The 24,026-nt window shown below is 37.1% G+C and overlaps 1 protein-coding gene across 2 annotated transcripts in view; it reads left to right on the plus strand.

Annotated features, from left to right (window-relative positions):
* The window catches only part of BCAS3 (breast carcinoma amplified sequence 3), a 352,402-nt gene that overhangs the window by 127,543 nt on the left and 200,833 nt on the right, over positions 1–24,026 (plus strand). The window contains exons 16-19 of one of the 2 annotated variants that reach the window (XM_010009054.1): positions 6,804–6,848; positions 13,470–13,594; positions 13,883–14,048; positions 15,249–15,349. In XM_010009054.1, coding sequence (XP_010007356.1) covers positions 6,804–6,848; positions 13,470–13,594; positions 13,883–14,048; positions 15,249–15,349 — 437 coding nt within the window. The remainder of the gene's footprint in view (positions 1–6,803; positions 6,849–13,469; positions 13,595–13,882; positions 14,049–15,248; positions 15,350–24,026) is intronic. The other variant, XM_010009055.1, reaches the window with a different exon arrangement.

Genomic DNA, 24,026 nt, shown 5'->3' on the forward strand with positions numbered 1-24,026 from the left:
AATTATTTTTAGCTATCAGAAATGGAAAGGCAGTAAAGGCAGGTTGAATATAAAGAAAAAAATTAATCATGCTGTTCTCTTGTCTTTATTTTTCCTCTGAAGTGACCTGAACTATGAAATTCAAGTGTGGACTTTCATTTCAGAGCCAGCTGCACTTTGGTACTTCTTATTGTGCCATGATTAAGCACTTCAAAATACTTATTGTGAAAGATTCTGTTAAATATATATAATAACTAAGATTTTGTGAGCTTCATGAACTGCCACAATTTTAAATTAGTTGTTACTAATTAGTTGTTAATTTCAAATCTTCAGTTTTTGCAATTAATACATAAAGCTAGTGAGCAATTATTATATTTTCCCCTCTCACTTTTTAGCTGTTCAAATCCCTGAATATTTTCTAGTTCAAATTCTGATTGATCCATTCATTTACAGATGATTTTATATTTTTAAGAAAATAAATCAAGTGTGGCATATGGTTGGACAGAAGAATTTAGAGTCTTGCAGGTTCAAAACATTTTCCTGGGTGCAGGCACTGCCTTGCTTGCTTCAGTGGTTTCTTGCTCAGACCCTGAGAGTGAGGTGAATTTACCTTGTGTTTTGTGAACTGGGAATTATTTTTCAGGTGAAAGCTCACGGATATTCCCTCTCTCCCTGAGTAATTCCCATATTCTGTGCTTCAGGACATCCTTTAAAATCTGTTACTGTTTTGCTTAGTGCACTGCATGCTGGTGTTTTGAAGCTTACATATGTATTCACATATATACATGTGCATCTGTATACATGTCTAGCTAACAATCCAGTCCCACTCTCCTTGCTGTAAACAGGAACTTCATTAGGTTTCTTGAGCCAAATTGTGAACTACTAACACACAGTTGCTCTAAGCACAGAGACTCTCTGCAGATAAGTTCTGGAACTTCATAGCTAATTGTAAATGGGACTTAGGAAACAGTAAAGAAACAGTATCAGTAATATTGGGGTTTAACTTCTTCCACACTTTTCTGTTGCTTGGTTTAGCTCTTTCTTGATTCTTTTTTTAAATTTATTTTTCACCTGCTTACAATTTAAACACAGATGAGGGGAAAAAGATGGCCCTGGCTATCAGGTGAATTTTGAAGGTGTAGATAGGTGACCGGACCTAGGTGAGGACAGGAAGAGAGGTGGGATCAGAGAAAAGTTGATGTACATGAAAATACGCAGGAGGTTACAATTCCTCAGAGAGGGAAAATATCAAAAAGGTGACTTGGTGAGTACAGGAAGAGAGAGGCAGAAATGTAATTCTGTGCTCAGCTGATAGGAACCCTAGAAATGGAATAGACACTTTAGACTAGGTGGGACAAGAGGTAGAAAGGAAATAAAAAGCCATCTGAGAGTCCCAGGGGCAAGGTAGGGTGATAGGGTGATGATTTGGAAAAAGGCACTTAGTTTACAATAGTAATTAATGCAGTGGCCTTTACAAGGACTGTTCCCTTAATGCTGTGGCAATACCAGCAAACTTTTCTACAACTACTGCAAATGTAATAATTCTCCATTATCTTAATTAATGTTTTATTCTTAAGTATCTTCAACATACAACGAGTGTTTCATATTCATTGTTTTCTTTAAGTAGATTTTACTATTCCCAAACTGTCCTATTATTTTGTGCAGTTCTTATAACTAATTAAATTTAAAATATTCAGAGAGGGTTATGTAAGGAGGGAAAACAACAGGCATGGGAAATACCCTGCTGTGTAAATAGATTTTTCATGAATGAGGATCATAATTTTCAGCAAAGCCTGTGTAGCTGTGTAATGCTAAGCTGAGAGCTTCCTTCATTTGTTCTTCATCCAAAATATTTGATGAAAGTACACAAAATTAACATGAAAAGCTGTATTTATAAAGCAGGGATTTGAGAGGAATGCCTAGGATCCAAGAAGCCTGGCATGCCTAAAATGACCAAATTGAGACAGCAGCCTTAACTTAAACCTCCAGGGGGCAAAGCGTGTGTTTAACATATTTAACATCTGCCCTCATATTTCTAGAAGCACAGAGCAATGTGAGTCTGTACAGTGTAATATTTAGACAGGACAGGGACCATCTGCCTCACTCGGAGAAGTGTAGGAGGCATGTATTACTGAAATGGGAAAAGACAGATGTATTTACACCTACATGGTCAGCACCTTTAAGCACTGCTCCGAGGAAACAAGGCTCTTCTTTGGGAGCAGCTGCTTAACCTTGTGATTGTGCAGTGATCAGAAGAGGAGCTGAACTCGCTATCAGTTGGATTTTTACAGTCGCTGTTCAGTGGCCCTCAAAGCACATTCCTTTTCTGCTGTTGCTACTTTTAAAGAATTAAAAATGTAATCTGTTGCAGGACATTTCTAAAAGTAAAAAGCAAGAGTAAAAGAATACCATAGAATTAGCCATTCTGGATTTGTCTGATTTATATGCTTTTAGCATCTGAAAAGCTGCTTTAATACTGCAGATCTTAGTTAAATTTTGCAGGTTTTATTAACAAAAACGTCTGGATGGGAGTTTTTTTCCTAGTATCCAGGACAGCAAAATATTTTTCAGGTACTGAAAGGACTGATCAGTGCTCTTAAAGTCATCTGTCTCACACAGAGCTGAAAAGCGTGTCATCTTACTTGACAAGTGGAATGGCAGTAAATTTTTTAAGTGTTCACTGCAGCCCTATGGGAATGAAAGACCAGAATCTGGAGTTGTGTCATTACTGCCTTGTTTATCTCAGATGCTTTTTTTTTTTTTCCTCATGCAAACATGTGGGTTTTAGAATATTTTCTGATCTGTCATTAAAATCTCTTACTGCTGAGAATGTAAATTTTGTTCAGAGGTATCTCAGAGCATTACCTCCCTTCTTGCCATCACTGTAACTTCCTTGTTCCGTGCCCTGTGTTTCTTTCCTTGCTTTTTCAAGTGTCTCATTGTAATTTCCACACCTTCCTGAAGCACTTAATTTTTGTCCCTATATTTTATCATCCCATTGACTCACTTTCCTGTAGCTTGTACTGTCAGCACATTCTGAGGAGCAGATAGGCTTTCCCAAAGCAGCTCTAATGCTAATGATTAAGGCAGCATCTTGTGTTTTAAAGATTAGGGGGATGTAAGACAGTAAAAGAGCTAGATTTAATAAGTCTCATGCCTCAGTTTCCCTCTGAAAATTTTAATAGTAATGCTGAATTCCTTTTAGGGTCTGGTGAATGGGTTAATTCATTGCTCATTTACAAAGAGCTTATAGATTTGAAAGGGGAAGAACTGTATGATCCATCTCATGCTTGTCCATAAAGGGCAGTGAATCAGGGTGTGTTAGAAGACAGCTTTGTGCTTTGCAGTAGCTTGCAGTAGCTTTATAAGCATTCCTTGTGTTTGTAGAATGGGTTGTAGTTAGTATTCAGTTAGTATTCAGACTGTGGAGACACAGATGAGCTGTAATATGAAGGAGAGAAATAAAAGATACAGTAATTGCCCCAGAAGAAAAACTGTTGTAAAAGTTGGCTTCTCTGAGAGCAGCATTTGTTTTAACTTTCTCAAGGGATGTATAGTCATTATATTTGTATCATAGTTCATTCTCAAATTCCTTATAGCTTTGGTGAAACACTGGGGTGGAACCTGCACTACTTGGGTCTTGTCAAAACAGAGGGACCTACCTCATAGGAAAAGAAATAAACCTCACTTTTTTTCCATCCAAAATATTTAGATAGTGTATTTTTCAACATGAAACACTGTCCTTTCTTCATCCCATCCCTCATTCCACCCTTAGTAAGGAAGGGGAGAAGTAGGTAAATTCTCTGATGCAATTTTTATCATTTTAGTGTTTCTCATTACTTGCATTATAAATATGGAAAATCACTGATACCCATTTGTTTTATTTGACTTGGAGAGCTTCATTTACCCCAGGTTCTACTACTGAAGCAAACAAACCAGGGAGTGCAAAGTCATGATACAATTAAGTAAGCAAAAGTAACTAAAAATATCAAGAAAAAAAAGTAAAGCTAAAGACCTCAGTACAATAGGTCAGCTTTCTTGTGTCCTGAAGACAGACATTCTCTTTCTGACATGTTTCTTAGATGTGTTTGTAGATTAATCTTTTATAAAAAGTTTAGGTAATAGAGCAACTAATGATTTGTAATTTATATGAATTTATATGAAATGCAGTTATTTGCACTACATTTTGTTCAGATGTCAGTGTTTCTGAAAGGATTCTCTCTATGGCAATATATATGGTTATTGCACAGCTCATTAAAAGCTTAAAGAGTTTTTATTCAACATGATAACACAAAATTAAAGGATGTTTCAGTTTTTGATTCACTAAAATGCAGGCTCAGATAGAAATTTCAGAAAATGTGGTTGGGATTTTGAATCATCTTAATTCCATAATTTTCCTTTGAAATTTCTCACTGGCTGTAAGAAAGGGGAACCTCAGTGAGATTTTTGCCTTGGCATGACTCTGTTACTGTCACGGAGCGTAGCCATCTGGTGCTGGCTTTTCAAGGTTGGGTTGTCCTGTAATTTCTACATTCTCTCTCTCAATGAGCATACCATCCATACTGTGTGAAGGAAACAGTGAAAAACAGTTGCTTATATAAATATCACAAGGGGAAAAAAATGTCATCTTGAAAGAAATTAGGTCTTGTGAACATAAAGGAAATGCGAACTTATCTCTCTTACACTTAAGGCTTTTCATTAAGACTGTGATCTTTGGAAGTGGAATTTTCTTCATTATATAAGATTTTGTATCCATGTTAGAAACAGGCAGGCAAACAAAACCTTCCACTGAAGCATGGGTCCACCTGGGTCAATTTGTCATTAAAATAGAGAGAATTTTTTAATTTGCAAGTGTGATCAGGTCAATATAGTGTGTTGTGGAGGAAAAAAAAGCATGTGTTATCTTCTGAAGTGTTGTAATGAACTCAGCTAAATGCTTCTTGCAGTCAGAAAAAATGATGCAGAGAGGGAAAAAAATACTTGCCAACCCTCTAGAGGATAATAATTTGAAATTTTGAGCTCTGAGGCAGATATGACCACTCTCCAATGACTCTATGAATTTATGCTATATATATTCCAGGTTTTAATTTTTATTTGCTATGGGTTATGCAGAAGACTTGGCTTTCCATGAAACAGCAATAGTGCTGGGCTGACCTTCTGTAGAGCCATTAGAATAGTCTTTTGCTCAGGGTCTGAATGTGTTGACTCCACAGAGATCACACAATCCATACAGTTCATACAGTTTCATTGGCTTTTATCACTATTCAAAGATGATAGATTAGGAAGTCTGCTGGTTCTACCAAATGAGCTCTCTACCCCAAAGTGTTAACCAAACATTTATTTAAATACAAGCAGTTAAAGGCTGGTCTGTTAAGCAGAGTTCAAAAGATCTTCAGTGTGGTTTTTGGTCCATCTTGTTAGTTAAAAAATAGGATTTATTTCTGCAATATTCTATTCTTCATTGCATTTTTACATCTTTGCATGTTGAAGAATATATGTCTTAGGTTTGTTCTTTCACCTAAATCGTTTTTAAGAGGATGTCTTCATTCAGTGTCCTTGTGCTCATGTCAAATTTAGTTCACAGCATTATTTTTTATCAGGATGGTATCTGTTTAATTGTGTAGGCATATGGCTGAGGGCTTTATACATCTTGTTATGGTAGACCTTTTCTGTTACTTCATTGCCTGAAAACATTTCACTTGTTTCAACTAGCCAGAATTTATCGCTGAGTCAGAGTACAAAAAGAAAAATGACACATTGGCATTTTCAAAATCAATTATTCAGCACTTTTGTGGATGATGTTACATCCCAAATGAGAATCAAAGCAGCCCTGAGCATGTGAGTAGGTCTAAATTTACCTCCTGTTCCTCCTTTTCAGATTTTAAGCAAATGTCAGTATGGCAATGCCTTTTTCAAGGCTGGTGTAAAGAACAAGGGAGAGATCCTTTAAAATCCACTGAAATGAAGGGGATGCGATGCCTCTTAAGAAATGATACAGTGTGCAAAACACTTGAGAAAAAAATAAAGTAAAAATCATGGTGTAGCTAAATTGTTGAGTGGCCAAAACCACTAAACTTTGTCTGTATCAGGTGATTTTTACTATTAAATGCATTTGAAAGAAGTTAAGGTTCTCTTTCCTGCTTTCCAAGCAAGCTTCTAAGTGGGGAATGAGATTGCTGTGTCCTGAGTTGCTAAAGATTTTGGATTTAATGGTGTGTTTCTATCCCAGGAAAAGGGCTGAGTAATTTTCTCTAAAAGGTTGTGCTTGTACCTGTTTTTGTTATTTTTCCATAGGACTTGTCTCTTTCCAATCAATTTGTAAAACTGTCCCACTCAAACCTTCAGTCTTTAATGGAAAACTCCCACATATTTGTTGCTCTTGATGCTAATTTCCTTTTTCTATTAGTTTTGACTTTAATGGCTGTTTAAGGCTCTTGACTGATTTTGCCTCAGGTGTGTCAGTCGATTTCAGGAAGGAGACCCAAGCTGTGTCTAACTTGAATTAAAACATAAAAGCAACTTCTAACTTGCAGCTGCTGCATGAGGTTTGTGGCAGCCGTTGTGCATGAAGAGCACCCCCTCAGCTCCTGCTTCTGGGGTTGGTGGCTGCTGTGTTGGTGGGACTCGTCCCCTCAGCAGTTGTGTTTGTGAGCATCAGCATGCTGGTTACATAATAGGTCTACATCTCTTTCAGGGCATCATGAATGGTTATAAAAATTATTTTGTTTACCTTCTGCATAAATCTTAATAGCATGATGTACAGTGTACTTGTTGGTAATTGAGTTTTCATCTAATTTTTGTGCATTTTTCCCCTTTACGTGAAGACCTTACCTGTTTGGAGCAGGATGTTTTTCCATAAAAGCTCCATGGTGAGTTCCCAGTTCATACCCAGCATGCCTATAACTCATTTGCTATCCTCACTGATAACAACTCTGTGCTTAAGACTTTTTAATTTTTAAATATTTTTTTTTATATGTTTACCTGCATGGCTGATCCATAGATGGAAGCACTGCATAATTTCACTTTTAAACTTGAGATGTGTGTTCACCATCAAACATCGTCAAAGAAATGCATTCACTTTTTTTCTTTTTTTTTTTTTTTTGTTTTACCATTTATTTTTTAAGTAGCAGAGAAGTTGAAAAGTAATTTATTTCACCTTGGGCAAAAATGATTGTAATATCTTTCCAAAACAGTCCTCTTCTTTGTTTATATAAATATATATTTATAACTTCCTTTATTACTGTAGCACTAAGTTACTTACAGACAGAAAACACTGATGACAACCTCTCAAAACCAAGCCAGATTAGCAGTGAGTAAAGCAATGCAGTAAGAGATGAAGCAAGTAAAACGGACACTGAAAAATTAGAAGAAAATCACCACAGTTCTTTTAAGATAAGAATATTTGAAATAATATGGGGGGGTTGGTTTTAATTTGTAAAATTGCAACATATTACAAAAATACAGACAGAAGGAAAAAAGTTTTACCAAGTTTCCCTGTGTTGGAGCTTGGTTCATTGTTGATCCAGTGCTACCTCCAGGCACCTTTTCATGATGAGATGGGGGTTAGGTGGTTGATGTTTTAGGCAACAAGAATGAAAGAAGTTTTAAGATCTTACTTGGAAAATTTAGAGACTTTCAGCTATAAGTTTTCTGGGTTTGTTTTGGTTGGGTTTTATTTTTTAAGTTTAACTAAGGATGCTTATTAGCTGTATCTATCAGTATATGTTAGAATGTTTGTTTGTGGCTCTTGTTTCTGGTACTCAAATTTTTTTCCACATGTATCACCCCCTTATGTCTCTGTCAAAATAATTCCTTCAGCAGAATGAACTTGAGAACTTTGTTAGGATGCAGAGTTCTTAAGAGAATGGCAGAGGACAGCAGGTGAGGGCTGTACCAGGCAGGGAAAGCAAAGGCACTAAATGTGAAACCAAAGGAAAGAAGGTGCCATTGTCTTATTCCTAGAGAATATCTGATTATTGGAGCAGACTCCCTGAGAACCATTTCTAAATGTAGTTATGATTCACCTAAGTATTTCATCTGATGGTGATCTGAGAACTGGCTCTGGAAGAAGAGATTTGAAAGTGGATTGTTTTAGCAAATGGATGTGTTGGTCGTCCCCTGCGTGAAGCAGCAGAGACTCTTGTCAGCCAGAAATGGTTTTACAGAATCACAGAATCTTAGGGGTTGGAAGGGACCTCAGAAGATCACCTAGTCCAACCCCCCTGCCAGAGCAGGATCACCCAGAGCACATCACACAGGAACGTGTCTCCAGGCGGGTTTTGAATGTCTCCAGAGAAGGAGACTCCACAACCTCTCTGAGCAGCCTGTCCCAGGGCTTTGTCACTCAAAGTAAAGAAGTTTTTTTTCTGATGTTTACAAAATTTTTCTTATTTTTCTTTTTCCACTTTTTCTCTCCCCTCTTTTTTCTTTTCTTGTTTCTTGGTGGTTTTAGATTGAGGCAAGATTAAAAGGCTGAGATTAAAGAGGGGAATATATGGCATAGACTCAAAAATTGTTGCCTGTCTTTCACAAGACTCTCTTGTGGTTTGTTTAATGCCAATGCTAGCTCAAAAATATGGTCTTTACTGGTCTACAGAGAAATTAGGACACTTTGGATGGGGAAGAAATCATATTGTTTCCATTAAGGTCTTAATGAGACTTAAAATTATGTAAAAAAATATATGTATGGAGATTTGACAATTTAGTGCCTGCAAATATAGAAGTCTACCATTTATTTTCTTGCTTTTTCTTGCTTTTTTTATAATTTGACAACTGGAAACATGTCTTTGTTTTCTTGTTTTAGGCACAATGATAAATTAATTAAGATTTATATGTTTTGAGACGGAGATGCTTTTTCAGTAATTTGACGTGTAATTGCAGATTTTATGCAGTATTTTTCTCCTGATACTTTCATTGCTGCTTATGTTGTCTAGATAAAACTTTTGCCTTCAAAAACCATGTATTTTTCCATTTCAGTGGGTTTAGCTGTGAGGTTGTGGATAAGTGCTTTTGTTTTTATAAATCTAATGTACTTGAATCCTATTGATTGAGAATATAAAATCAATGTGATTCTTAGTCTTTATAGACCCTTAATATTTTATTGATAATATTTTAATAGTAAGCAGCTCCTTAATATTACAGGTATGCAGTTTATTATTTTTTAAGTCATGTCACTTGTTTGACAGTGAACTTAAAGACAAACTGAAAAGCCAGCATTTTATTATGAGACACAGCTCTGTGAGGAACACTCCATCACTGTCCTGTGTGGCTGCTGGTTTTCATACTCACCTAAGGTTTGAAAAATATTTTAATAGTATTCTTCTTCATTCTTCCTTACATAGAGAAGTGAATAATAACAAAAAATTAAACTACTTTAAATACTTTGCTTTTTTATACAGAGCTAATACAATACATTTCCAGAGATACGACAGTTTGATTTGTTACAAAAGTCAACTAGAATTGTTTCAGTAGCTCTGAATCTTTTCTTATTGTGTTGTCAGCATGAAATAACTGTTATCCTACTGCTGAATCTCTTTAGTTCTTTTTAAGATCTGACAAAGTGATGCCTGTATTTTCTTCTTTAGCTTGCTCCCATCCCTTTTTATGCCTTTCAGTAAAAAATGCTCATGTATGTTTTTCATTGGACATGTTTACACCTACATCTCACTGCTTCTGCATTTAAAACGGAAATAATGCTTTGAAAGTTGTGTTAGAGAAGTTAATTATTATCAACAATACAAATTCCCCTAAATACAGCAGTATTTATCTGGAGTTTGGGATTAACTTGTAGTAGGTGACTGACTTCAGCTGTGGTAGGTGAATGTCAGCTATTGGTAACTGAAATGACACAAACATGGACTTCAGTTGAGGCCCAGCTCTTGTTAAAGTTATAGCAGAACAAGGACTATGAAATTAAAAGGTTTTGTTGTTCCGGTTGTAGTCCTGCTTGAAGGGTTCTGCACAGGTACAATCGGGATAAAAATACTGCTGTGTCTCACTGAATTCTTGCTGTAGTAAAAGAGCTGAGAAGACCCAGACAGGAAAAAAAAGACGGCCTTTTTATTCTCCTTGGGTCTCAAATATTGTGCTGTTATTTCTCAGTGTGGAAGACTGAAATTATAAGGCTGAGTGTTTTGGTCCCAAAAGTTTTACTTCCTTGTTTTTTTGGTTGGTTCCCAACAACCTGCACTTCTTCCTGCATCACAACCCCTTTCACTAAAAACATGGGACAATCTTTTGGAAGTTAGCATATGGTGAAGATTCTGAACTGTTTCTAAAAATTAGGCCGAAAGTGCCTTAATTTCAGTTCTTGGAATAATTTATGAAGTGCTGACAGGCTAAGAGCAAGTAAAGAGCAGGAGTTCATAGCAGAACAAAGTCATTCACCACCTACCTTCAACATTATTGTTGTGTTATCATTTATAATACTGAGAGGGTGTTTGCATCTACATAATAATGAGGATTTATAGTTTCCAAGTTGTTAAAATATCACCATGACAACAAAATATATTTTTCTAATGGCATTACTGTTACTGAAAATAACTGGGCTTTTGAAGTTTACTGAAAGAAAGACATTTGAGTTGGAATGTATTGATGAAAACTCAGGGATGAAGTAAAATGGTGGTAAAATGAAAGATTCCTTAGTTGCAATAGCTTTCAGAATAGACTTGTCATCTTGGCAGTTTCTTCAGAAATATGTCTGAACCAGTATGATGCACTAGTAGTTTTTTTGGTGTTTGTGTTTCTTTCTTAGCAGGACTAAGTTTAACCACGAGTCATCATGTTTTACGAGGTCTGCTCTGTCTACCAAACATCATTCTTGAAGGGAAAATGTTTTGGCACTGAAGCCAACACTTAAAGGCATGCCTTGAAAGACCTACATCTTCAAGACATGGTGTAAACAGAATGTAGCTTAGACCATTTCCTCTGGAGTTGTTTATATCTGGGTTTGTTTGAGCACAGATCTTTGGGACTAAGGGTGTGGAGAACCCTGCGAAAATGTTGTTACTGTATGATCTTCTCTTCTGCTTAAAGGCTTGATCATATGGTGGAAGTCATTTATGTCTCTGTAGAAGTTGTTTGTGTTGAGTAAAATTCCAGAATAGTAAAAATTTATAGAAAAATTCTCTTTTTCAAGAGGAAGTGAATATGGCTAAATCATACCTGTATTTTTAGTTTGCTTTGAATTGCTTGATGGGCAACACTGTTCTTCTGAACAATTGTTTTTTTAATTATATAATTATATTTTACATATATACTTTTATACTGTGTTAAAAATGATTATTGAGTGAAGTATAGATCAGTAAGTAGAAACTTGTGCACATATTAACATGTTCAATTCTGAAGGAAAATTAGTGCATGAATAGCTGGAAGGCAAGAGTTAAAAATAGTCATTGATACAGAGTTTGTTATAGAACTGTTTAAAAGTGCTATTTGTATGACAGGTGACTATTTCAAATTTGAAGATATTCTAATAATAAATACATAATAAGTTAATATAAATTTCAATTTCTAATATAGATCATCAAATACCACTGCAAGCAAGGTAACATATTTATAGTCAGGAACTTTTTTGGAACACAGATTTCTGACCCAGTAATCTGCAGCTGTAGTTTTAAAAGTAGGATATCAAGTGCTTTCTGGTGGTTCAATATCAGAGTTACTGACTGTAAATCACAGTTGCTTTCTTGAGATGTTCTAGCTTCTCCTGCATGCAAGAGACCTTGGGCAACACTGTTCTTCTGAACAATTGTTTTTTTAATTATATAATTATATTTTACATATATACTTTTATACTGTGTTAAAAATGATTATTGAGTGAAGTATAGATCAGTAAGTAGAAACTTGTGCACATATTAACATGTTCAATTCTGAAGGAAAATTAGTGCATGAATAGCTGGAAGGCAAGAGTTAAAAATAGTCATTGATACAGAGTTTGTTATAGAACTGTTTAAAAGTGCTATTTGTATGACAGGTGACTATTTCAAATTTGAAGATATTCTAATAATAAATACATAATAAGTTAATATAAATTTCAATTTCTAATACCACTGCAAGCAAGGTAACATATTTATAGTCAGGAACTTTTTTGGAACACAGATTTCTGACCCAGTAATCTGCAGCTGTAGTTTTAAAAGTAGGATATCAAGTGCTTTCTGGTGGTTCAATATCAGAGTTACTGACTGTAAATCACAGTTGCTTTCTTGAGATGTTCTAGCTTCTCCTGCATGCAAGAGACCTTCAGGACTGATTGAAGTCTTTAATGTCTTCATTCTGTTGAGCCACTTCACCTGTATACAAGTAATTTGTCATTAAAAAAAAGTAGCACGAATTAAGTGCCATTATGATAACACATAATGTTTGATTGGTTTTCTACTGTTTTAAAATATTTTTCTGCTGATTAATTTAATCGTAATACTGCAATAATTTGTGTCCATCTACATATATGCACATACTTCTTAGAAATGAAGATCATAGCTTAAAACCACCCAAGTGAATGTGATGGTGTAATCACAGGCTGATATGCTGTGGAACAAGAAAATAATGGGAGAAAAAAAAGGAAAGCAGGGAGAGGTAGCAAGAGAAGGGAGCAGTCAAATTGAGTAGAGAGAGGAATAATCCAACTAAAAGACTGGAAACAGGGAACGTGGAGGAGGAGGAATCCTGTGTGAACTTGTCAAAAAACTTTTCAGGCAAGGGTGAAATCCTGGGTTAATGAATTGAGGAAATGGACAATTTCCTCAAATCTCAAAAGTAGGTCTGAGTTTACAGAAAGCATAATGTTAGGTATCATCAGATTCCTGTAAGGAGGAATACTAAATGATGTTTCCATGAAGCATAATTATGAACTGCTGTATCTGCTACGTTTATTGTGGGGGTTCAGAGGAGAATGTGTCTTAGTCTCTTTTTACATGATGCAGTAACTGATATTTGTTTTAAAGTGTAGCTCATGAGTGTTTACATTGTTTCCCTTTCCCTGTATCCTCCGCATGCTGTTCCCTCCTACCCTTTTGCCCATGTCACATGGATCCTGGTGGTTTCAATGGCATCAGGTCTGTGCTGAGTTACAGCTGAGCAGCACTCCGTGGTAGCATCCTTTGGAAGTTTCTTTGGAAAGTGCAAAAAAATACCACCCACCTAGAATGACTGACCCAGAATCTGTGTTTTCATTCCCAAAGGATTTATAAATGTTTGTATTCACTTCAGAAGATGCTTCTATTGAATGCAAATATTCAATATTGGGTCTTTTAAAGAGTACAACTAATTTTCCATTATGAGCCAGTGCTCTTCTCCAAGTTAATGAGTCCAGTGATCCAGGGGGAATTTGGTGCATATTATTGAGAAACAAAAAGCATCTGTAAGTCCTGCTAAATGTAATGGGAACTGCAGATACTCACTTCTGAATTAATATCTTAGAATGACTGTTGAGCAAAGGACATCTTCATTTTGGAGAATGAACTTTTATAATGTTGTTTTGTTCTTTCTTTAAGCAAATCCAAACCAGCTCCACAGATTTCACCCAGTAAGTCTGTGGGAGGAGAGTTTTGTGTTGCTGCAGTCTTTGGATCGTCAAGGTCCTGGTTTGCAAACAATCCTGGTCTGAAAAGAGAAAAAGGTTGGTATGTTAAAAATGTAGTTCGATATATTAAAAGTAGTAGTAGTAAATTCTCTATCTTCTTTTCTCATTTTCTGGTAACTTCTGAGCAGATGGTGCTTATCTGTAGATTTTGTTCCTTAAACTCAGTGACAGTGGAGATTTTTGGGAACACGACTGGGGTGCTTTTGATAAAAAGGACAATTTTCAAGAAATTTTAATCAGTGAAATAAAGAATTGATCTTTTATTATGATGTAATGACATCTGCTGTTCTGTTGCCATAATGTTTTCTTTCTCCTTGCACACAGATCAATCAAAGCAGTTTGTAGTGGAGTCGTTGTATATTATCAGCTGTTACGGAAACCTGGTGGAGCACGTGTTGGAACCGCGCCCGCTCAGCACGGCTCCCAAGATTAGTGATGACACACCTTTGGAAATGATGACCTGCCCCAGAGCCAGCTGGACTTTGGTTAGGTAGCTCATTCTTTTTACTTTTTCTACTTCTTTTTGTCCAGAAAATGATTGTGAGCTTTTTTTTATTATTATTGGTTTATATTTTAGGAGTGAACGAACCACATCATGATTTTCACCCATATTTTGATCTTACAGTTTATCTTTAAGGCTGATAAGGTTTTCCATTAAAAGACTCTCAACAGCAAAATCAAGCCTATCTTTTCATATCACTCTGTTAGTGCTTACAAGTCTGGATGGGAGCTAACCATATAAATACTTCTGTAGACATGGAGCTATGTGAACCTGTTAACAGATCAGTGGAGGTCCTTATCAATTAGTGATTTTAAATGATCAGATTGTAATTTAGTTTTTTATATAAGGTCTAGAAGCAATTATTTTAATAGTGTTAAAGTACAGAATTCTGCCTTCGAGACTTGAGTGAGGTCTCCATAAAGACGCATTGCAAAGAATCAGGCGAGTTATCCTGTAAGTAGCTGAAGGGAGCATTTCTTGAACCAGTTGAAGAAATGATTCCCGACATGTGGAAGAAAGTAAACAAAAATTGATGAGAAAGTGTTGTCAGTGCTTTTGACATTTTTAAACATTTTTCTATCGATTTTTCTTGTCTCCTATATTCCTTAGTGCTTCTTACGGCTGGACTAGATTGATCAATACTTGATTGACCAAGCTATTTAGGAATGGCCCACCCTAATTAAAATTACAACACAGACTTCTAGACCATTATTGTTGAAATGAGTAGGTTGTAATGGAATTGAAAATTCTAATTGGATCAATAGTCCATAACTTTACACAGCTTTATTTTCACAGTTTGCAAATGCTCAGCGATTCTACAGTATCAGAGCAATGCTAGTTAACAGAACAAAAAAGTTCCCCAGCTTCTGGTTTGTGTTTATATAACGTCAGCATGACATACAATGGTCCTAAATGTATTTACCAACTTAATCTAAACCACCTTTATCATTTTTTTTTGTGCACAATACACGCTGCAGTCAACAAGCAAGTATTGTCTTTGCCTCACAATCTGCGCGATTCAGTCCTGCTGCTCGGCTGCCTGTGGTGTGTTGCAGTGTTTGAACAAGCTAATTTAAATAATTACAAACATTTTGTGAGCTTGTATAGATAATTACATGTGATGACAGAAACACTGATTTACGTTCTCTGTATTAGCTAAAATATTAATAGTCTTGTGTTTTACCTCAGAACTCCTCAGTGGAATGAACTCCAACCACCATTTAATGCAAACCATCCTCTGCTCCTGGCTGCAGATGCTGTACAGTACTACCAATATCTTCTTGCTGGCTGTGAGTAGCTGACAACTTTTTATATTGTTTTACATTTAATCCAAATGCAGCTTTCTGAGGTTTTTTTTTTCAACTTGCATTTGTTTCAGTGCATGTTCTGCCCCAAAATAGGGCTTCATGTAACCAGCTGTATTAGAAACAGTAGAGAAACAAATATAGTTTCTTTCTCATGTGAATCAAAGCTATGAGACTCTCACATAGACAAAATGTAGGTGCTTGGCAGGCCTTCAAAGTGTGACCCACTAGATCCCCTAAAGTCTTCATGATCTCTTCAACTAATTTCTTCTCATGCTTTTAGCCATTTTCTCTCATGAACTTGGTGACAAGAGAGTGCATCTGCATTTTCCCTCTCCCCTGGAACTCCTGATTGCTGGGCTACTTCCAGCCAGAGTCTCAGACAGCTGCTTCCCTGGGGAGCCTTGGCACTGCTTCCAGGGATGACTGTCCACCTGCCTCATCCTGGGTCTTACCCAACCCTGTTGTTCACAGGGAGCCAATATGCATGACACTGAATAGTCACATACATTCATATCTATTTATCTAGATATATGATATGTGCATATTATATATATAAACCCAGGTATTTTATATTGCTATTATAAATAAATAAGTATGTTATTTTTTATTTTGCCATTTTATAAAGAATATTATCAGGGAGTATCAAGTCTCTCTTTTTTATCTTGGGTGTAGTCAAAATCAGTGTGATGTAGCAGTTAAAAGTTTCACAAGGGAGCAACTGTTGGCATGTATAAAAGTGCTCAGAGGGAAATTAGATCCTTCTGTCCAGTTGGGAGTGCAACTGACACCAGCATGTTATGTGACACAGGCATTTTTAAATGCAGAAAATGGACACCTGGGCGAAAAGGCACTAATTCTGAATCTGACTGGTAAAAGCAACATTGGCAGCAGATCTGTTGCATCTACCTGTCCATCTGTTGCGTGCACTCAGAGCTCAATATGTTGTGGAAACCCACAAGGTTAGGAAATTCCTTTTTCCATTCTGTGTAGAAAAAGGAAGAAAACTCAAAAGGTAGAAAAGAATACAAAACAGTAATTAATAGCACACAGCACTGTGTCAGATGTGCTCTTGGGTCTGAACAAAAGTCTTTCTGTGAGCAGGAGTGCTTACGTACACAGATCACATTTCTCCCACATAAGGAAATCAGGGATGGATGTGGTTCACTCTGTGTATTTCATTAACAGCTCAAATACTAGACAGTTCAAATGTTATTGTATGGGAAACTTTTTAAAGGAAGAAGAATGAGTGGTTTGCTAAATTCCAGCAAAATAATTAATTTGTATGATTTGAATTACAGTGAATGTTTTCATCCACATAACAGGAGTTCATTAAGATGGGTGTGTAATATAAAGAAAAATAAAATAATAAACTTTGAAGATAAAAAAGCATAGCAAAAATGGCTTGAACAGAGAAGTTTGTGTATATCTGATAATCTTTGAAGTTTTATTTATTTTCTGAATTTATCTCAAGCTACACAAGGAAGGTTCAGAAAGCAATGGAGTCAAACCAGGATTCACACAAGAGTCCAAGACACCTGTTAGTTTCCCCCCATTAAATGCATGCTAAAATGAAGTTATCTGGCTCTGCTTACCTGCAGTAATGTAGTGGGTTGGCATTAGCTGCAGCCTGTGGTTTGATGTGCTATCACTTCCGTCAGTGAGTTTAATTGCCAGCAAATGGCTAAATAGGGGTTGAGGGTGAATGTTACATCTGTCTGCCACGTTAGTGGTAAGAGGAATTCTGGCGCCGTTTCAGGGTCACTATTTGGATCTGTCTATCAGAGGTAGAATACAGCAGTTTCTCTCAGTTTCTGTATAGCATTTCTGCCAATTGTTTGGCTCCATTAAGTGTGCAGGGGAAATAAAAGCCTGAATGACCAAGTCACAAGGGGGTATGGATAGACCCTTTCTTTGTCCACACTCAGAACATTGCATTAGGTCTCATTATCCATTTATAATAAGTGACCTTTGCCCCCTGGGTCATTGAAAAATACTCAGTGTGCTTTTTAGCACAGAGTACCCCTGTCAGCAGACGGGCAGAACAATGAAACGTCTGGCAGTCTGGTTAGAGGGCTGTACTGTGCAGGTTTTCATAAATATGCAGTTTGATGCCAAAATACAGGACCAAAAATCTTCCCTGGTCTCTGAAAACTATAAAGTAGGCCAGTGAGTTCTTGTGTTAAAAAGAGAACAATCTAAAAATACTGCATTTAGTTATTTATGCACAGTTCAGCTTTTAATATTTTTAAAGAATCTTAGTTATATACACAGCTAATAGGGCAGTAACAAGGAACCATTGTTTGAAGAAATATTTTGTACAACAAGTGTCCAAGACCTTTATCCCAAGGGTATTTGTAAGTGGATTAGCACAGCTGTTTCATTGCTTTGAGGTCATCTGTGACATCTGCTGCAGAAACCTGGATCAGAGTCTGCAGTTCCTATCTACCTGAGTGCTTTATCACAGCCGTGTCTGGTGCAAAGAGGTGAGAAAGTGGGTAGGGAGAGATTGAGAGATTTGGACCTTTCTGTAAGTTCATGGCTTGAAAGTGAACTCGCATGTAAAATTCCACAACCTGCTGGTCTGCAGGAAGTGTCTGTGTCCTGCTCCTGAATGCTTCAGGCTTTTTACAGTTGGTCAGACTGAAAATAACCAGTCCTGAGAATCAACTTACCTTCTGAAGGAGCAGATTTCAGATTTGTTTTTGTAAGAGTTCATGCTGGAAAGCCCTGGATGTGTTACAATCCTCAGGTCTTTAGTGCTGGGTGTTAGTTGCTAGATGTTTCTCTCCTACCCTTCACAGCTTTAAAGTGTAATATTTAACCTTCTTTATCTCTGTAGCATTCCCTCATTATTTGCCTGTATTTTGAGCAACTTCTAAGTCTAATCACAACAGTGGAAGGAAATGTAAGTCACAAATTATTCTTCCTAGGTGTTTTTTTCTATAATTCAAGTACCACCTAGTATAGGTAGACTGTCTTAGCAGAGAGGAGAGCTGTGCCAGGCACTGCGTGCATACATAGCAGGGAACTCAGGGCCACTTGGATCCAAAAGAACTTACCACGTAAAGGACTTGGCTTTCTGCAAAGAATTGCCAAGTTTCATTGTTATTTTTTCTTTAAATACTACTTGCTTCCTGCTGTTTAGTACTTAGGAATTAAGATGCTTCTCATGGTATAAACTCTCAAGGCATGCTATTAAGATCTGCTTTTCACTTCCATGACAATCAGCTGTTTGTGTTCACATTTTTTTCTGATAAATACCTTTCTCTTTTATTACCAGGACCTGAAGTCTTACATATTTGATTGACTTAACCCATGTTTCCTTTGTTTTACTTCTGTACCCTCCATTTTTGCATCTTTGAATTCAACCAGACATGTACCTGGTACATAATGGAAATGCATTGAAAATAAGTAACTTGACGTAGCAGCAGGAAGCCTTACATCCTCATTTCATACTTTCTTTCTTCCTTACCCATCCTCTTGAATTCACTTCTTCATTGCACTAGAGAAATGGACTCTAGTTTAGATCTCTGAAATATGAACAATTAACACATTAATGAAATCACTTGAAATCAGACCAAAAAAGGTTGAATAAAATGAGATATAATTTCTCACCTCTGGCTCTGGAAAGGGCACCTTCACATTCCAGTCAAGAGTTTTGGCTCATCAGGACCAATTTCATAGAGCTGACCTGCAGTTGTCAGAAGCAGGCCAATGACAAGAATTAATATATTAACTGGTGTGCAGTACTCTTTGACAAATTGCTTACTAAATACATCAAAATTGATTGGACGTTCTGTGTTTAAATTGACAAATGACTGCATTAGGGGAAGGAGGGAAATCCATTAATTACAGCTGCCCTCAACCATAGGAAATGTAATCGTATAAATATAGATTTTGTTAAAACAAAAGTCTCTACTTTACTCTAGTGTTGCTGGTAAGTGTACTTGCACCTCTTTGCTATTAAACCTCCAATAGGAGGTTTTGAAGACAGATCTTTGTGACTGGCTTTTAAATAATCAAAGACCATTTCTGTTGTGTTAAAAGGAATGATACAGTGTTTCTTTATCCCACTCTGACCGCTTCTGGAAATTGTTTCTCTCTCAGAAAAATGGACACAGAGCTGAGGCTTCTGCTGTCTCATTAATTGTTTATTCTAAATGCAATATAATTGATGCACCACCATGGTAGATTCAAACCAGTTCTCTGTGTTCTCATTCTTTGTTCCTGTGCTGGTCTCCAAGTAATACTTAAAGGGCTGTTACTTATTTCTGAAAAAGAATTTGCTCTTGAGTTAGGCCTGAAGATATAATCAGTTTTATAGGTTTTGTTAAGGGATTCTTGAGAAGATTGAGGTCTGTATTTATAGCTGCCTTTGACTTTTGGCTGTTAGAACAGATTTTCATTTCTGGACCAACATATCTTGCATTTTACTGAAAATGGCTTTCATTAGCAGTCAAACTTGGTAACTATTCATTGTCTTCAAAGGGAGGGGGCTAGCCTTTCCTCACTGTTTGTTTGGGCTACATGATAACACAATTTATACAGATAATCTCTAACTCTGACATCATATTTGCACTTCCTGCTCCCTCTAATGCAAGCTGTGTGCCCTGAGCAAGACTTGTGTCTCTAAGCAACACTGTGGTTCTTTATGGCCTATTTTATATTCCTTTCATACATTCCATTGATGGAAATAAAAATTCCATACATAGAGCTGGTGAATATTGTGCAGTGGAAAGCAGGACTGAGAATAAGAGTAGTAAGTGTATTAAATAACTCTGTGAATATGTGCTATGAAGACAGATGCTATGAAAAACAAGCAATGATGCAGGTAATCACAGCAAAAGTGCTGCCAGTGGAATTGCCCTGAGCAGCTGCAGGAAGGACTGGGGTTGTTCTGGGCTTTCAACCTTTCCCCTGCACAGCAGCTCACACTGGGGGTCTGGTGAGAGGCTGACCCACTGGGACTGACAACTGGATCTAGTGCTTCTACCTCTGTTTTTCTTCTTGCACTCTTTCTTGTGTGTGTATGTAATGGTGCATTCTTTCCCACTAATATGAAATAACATGTAATGATACCTGCCCCACTATAGATAGACAGGGCTCCAGAGCTCAGCGTGTTCCGTGGGGTGAGTGCTGTGTCTTGCTCTGTGTATGCTCAGTGTCTATCACAACAGAGCTCCATTTCAAATCATAAAACTGATCAAAACCAGAGCCTGTTCTGTTACTACAGTTAGGCTGCCGTGCAGTTATGAGGTGTTCAAAGCCTTTTTCCTCTGTTCCTGTGACATCTCTGCATGGCCATGCTCAGAGGTGAGTGTGGAGCCATTTCAGCAGCCAGTGCTGCCCAGTACAGAGTCCCTGCTGGGCTGGTGCTGTGGTGGCACTGCCAGCACTGCAGGGCAAACTTGGCCCACTTAACATAATCCACTGGTGAAGGCTGTCTAAACAAAGCTCTCTGACCTTACCGTGAAGTGTGTGAAGCCCACTTGAGTTTGTATGAGCTGCTGTGCTGGGAAGCCTGGAGAGAGGTGGGAAGAAGCAGTGGTGTGAGGGTGAACATTTTAAACTGCATCATTTCTATGGACTGATTTCAGGGACATTGCTGGAACTACTGCGCTTTCAGTTATACCTGTGCACCACAAATGAGGGTGTTTCCACCAGATTGAGTCAGTTGAGTGTTGTGTACCCAGCATTCCTGGGAAAACAGGGTGATGGAGATGGGCCTGGCAGAGCTGCAGGAGGTCTGCAGGAGTAGGGGAGGCAGCTTCGGCTGTGCTGAGAAGGAGGAAAACCAGACATGTGGTAGATGGAGGGAATCCCTGATCACAAGACGTGTTTTATTTTGATGATTCTGCTGGGTTTTTCCCTCCTATGCTCAGTAAGAGGATTGCAGCTAACCCTTTGGTAGCTGTTTGTGCAATCCACTTTAAGATGGAAAACTGCCTTGTGTTGTTATTTTGTGTACAAAACACAACTGAGATTTCAGGTACTGGTTTGTGTGCATATATTTAACTTTATTACCCAGATGAGAATTTTTTTATGTTTTCTAGATTTTCAGTTTGACATTTTGAAATTCCTTCCAGGTAGTATATAATTTTCATTAAACTCTACTTTTTTTTAAAAACTTTTTTTTTGGCGATACAATAAAAAAATTCAAGTGTTTTAAAAGACCTTTTTGGGTCTCTGCATCAATGGTTCCAGAGAGACCTGTACAAATTTGTCCTGTACAAATCCAGATCCTTGGGGGAAAATGTATAACTCCTTGAAATTTTGAGGACATTTCTATACAGAAAAATGAGTTTCAGAATTTCAGAAAATTAATTCTGAAGTGTTTGTCTTGACTCAGATATTTACATATGACATGTAAATATGGGTGTATATATATAAATGAACATGTAACTATAAATGATAAAGGTAAAATAGGTTGGAATTTTTTGCTATGTTTAAAACTGTAGCAGATCTTATATATAATTTATGAAGACATAAATGCACTTAATATATATTTTATGACAACAGTTACAAAATTTCCAGGGAAAGTGATTCCAAGGATGCATTTCTCTTACAGAACTGTTACATGTATTTGGGGTTTTCTGGCAGTAGTCACCAACAGTGAAAATGGAATTTTCAGGTTTGCTTCTTACACTTCGAGGTGAATTGCAAGCTAATCTGGATCACCTTCCCATTCCTAAAAAGATGTTTCTAATGAAATTGTAGTCCGTGGTATTTTTTGTAAGCGAAAACTGAGTTTCTCTAAAAGTGTAACCTGCACTTCCTGCTCCCTACAGGAAATGGGATTAAGTGGTAGAGGGAAGCAAATTTAATTTTGGACTGAGCATGGGACTGATTGGGGTGAATAGGAAGAGGGCAGATGCCATGTCATGGAAAAGCTGACTCATTGCTTGTGAGCAGTGGAGTAAATCATGACACATTCTTCACCCATAATTGATGTTTGTGAAATAATATGGATGAGGTGAATAAAAATTAACTCTATAAGGTGCATTGGATGCTGGCAAAGTTTGTGAAGTTCCTGATGCACTTGTACACCTGGGCACAGCTTCCTCAGATTACCGAGTACTTGCCCATCTTAATCCATGTTTTATAAACTGAGGGCTGGAAACAGCACCAAGTATGGGAATTAAAATACTTTCAGATGTGTACAAACAACAATAATGAACAAGGGCACATGCTGAAATAGTTCTTTGCTATGCTTACGTGGTCATCTGGAACTTCTTAGAGAGGGGTCCATCAACACAGAGGGGTCAGTTTTCAAAGCAGTGTACAGGGATTTTGCCGCGCGACTCCCATTGACGTTAATGGGAGTCAAACGGGTAAATCCCCACGCACCGCTTTGAAAATTTACTACTAAGCCTCTTGACTTCTCACTACATACTTTGATTGTAACAGTAATCCATGGTTAACATAATTTTCCCGACAATAATGTCAAACATACTTTTGAAGTCAGTGAATTATAGAAATAGTTAACTCTTCTATAATTCTTTAAAGATGGCCATCAGACGGATTTTGCCATCAGTTCGTGCAGTTGAAATTATTCTCTAACTCAGGAAAGAATATGTGTGTTATTCTTTGGTACAGAACCCACTGTCTGCTCACAGTCTTGAGTATTTGAAGTGCTGAACACCCTTCAGGTGCTCTGCACTGTGAATAATACCAGGTTCTAGCTCTGCCCAGCTTTAAATGTTCGTTGTACTGGGCTGGTTTCTTATGGGAATGTTAGTTAAAGGAAGCTGGAATTAGGCACAGTGAACATACAGTGGTTTTGCAGTGCAACCAGGAGTAGTGGTGAAGCCTGAACACTTATACACCTTTTGCTTATGCACCTTTTAGGGGAAAAAAAAAAATTAAAAAAAAAGCCAGGCTGCTGACTATCAAACCAGTGTAAAGTAAGGAGCAAGTAAAGCAGTCATCAAAGCTTGGGAAAACCTAAGGAGAATTCATATCGTGATTACAGACCTCACTATTGTTTAAAGAATAAAGTGGTGATACAGAGAATGGATGGTCTGTAAAGCACCTAATAAACTGTGGGCAATATATAAATAATGAATGAGTAAATGTAGAAGTCAGTCAGTGATGTGAAATTGCTGTTAGGCTGGCTAAACTCATGCTTTACAGGTGGTTTTTAAGCTTAATTTTATTATATTTATACATATTTATTATACTTATACATATCATTATATTTATACATATACAGAATCTCAGAAAGTCATAGCAGGAAAAAAATTAGAAGGAAGAAGTTTTGGGTAAAAGAGGATATTTCCACTTGCATGGCATGCTCCTGCAGAAGTTTACAAGCTGAGAAATGCATTAAAACCAGAACTTAGTTCAATAACATAAAGCCACGAGTAAAAATACATAGAGCATATCATCTAACTGCACACAGTTTATTTTAAACATGGTTGTAAGCACTCTGTCTAAAATGAAAGTCAGGTCTTCACCTTATTGTCAACTTGAGCAGAGGCAGAGCCAGCAGGCACAGAGCTGAGTGCTGCTAGAGAAGGGTCAGGAACATGCAGGCAGTGAAACTCTCCAAGTCGTTATTGAACTTGAACTACATGGTAATTCTGACTGTGGGGTACAAAAAACAACCTCTGACAGAAATGAGATCACATCTATAAGATGGGAAAAAGGTGAACCTGTT

Source organism: Chaetura pelagica, unplaced genomic scaffold, assembly GCF_000747805.2.
Source record: "Chaetura pelagica isolate M959 unplaced genomic scaffold, ChaPel_1.0 scaffold72, whole genome shotgun sequence".
Classification (NCBI taxonomy): Eukaryota; Metazoa; Chordata; class Aves; order Apodiformes; family Apodidae; genus Chaetura; species Chaetura pelagica.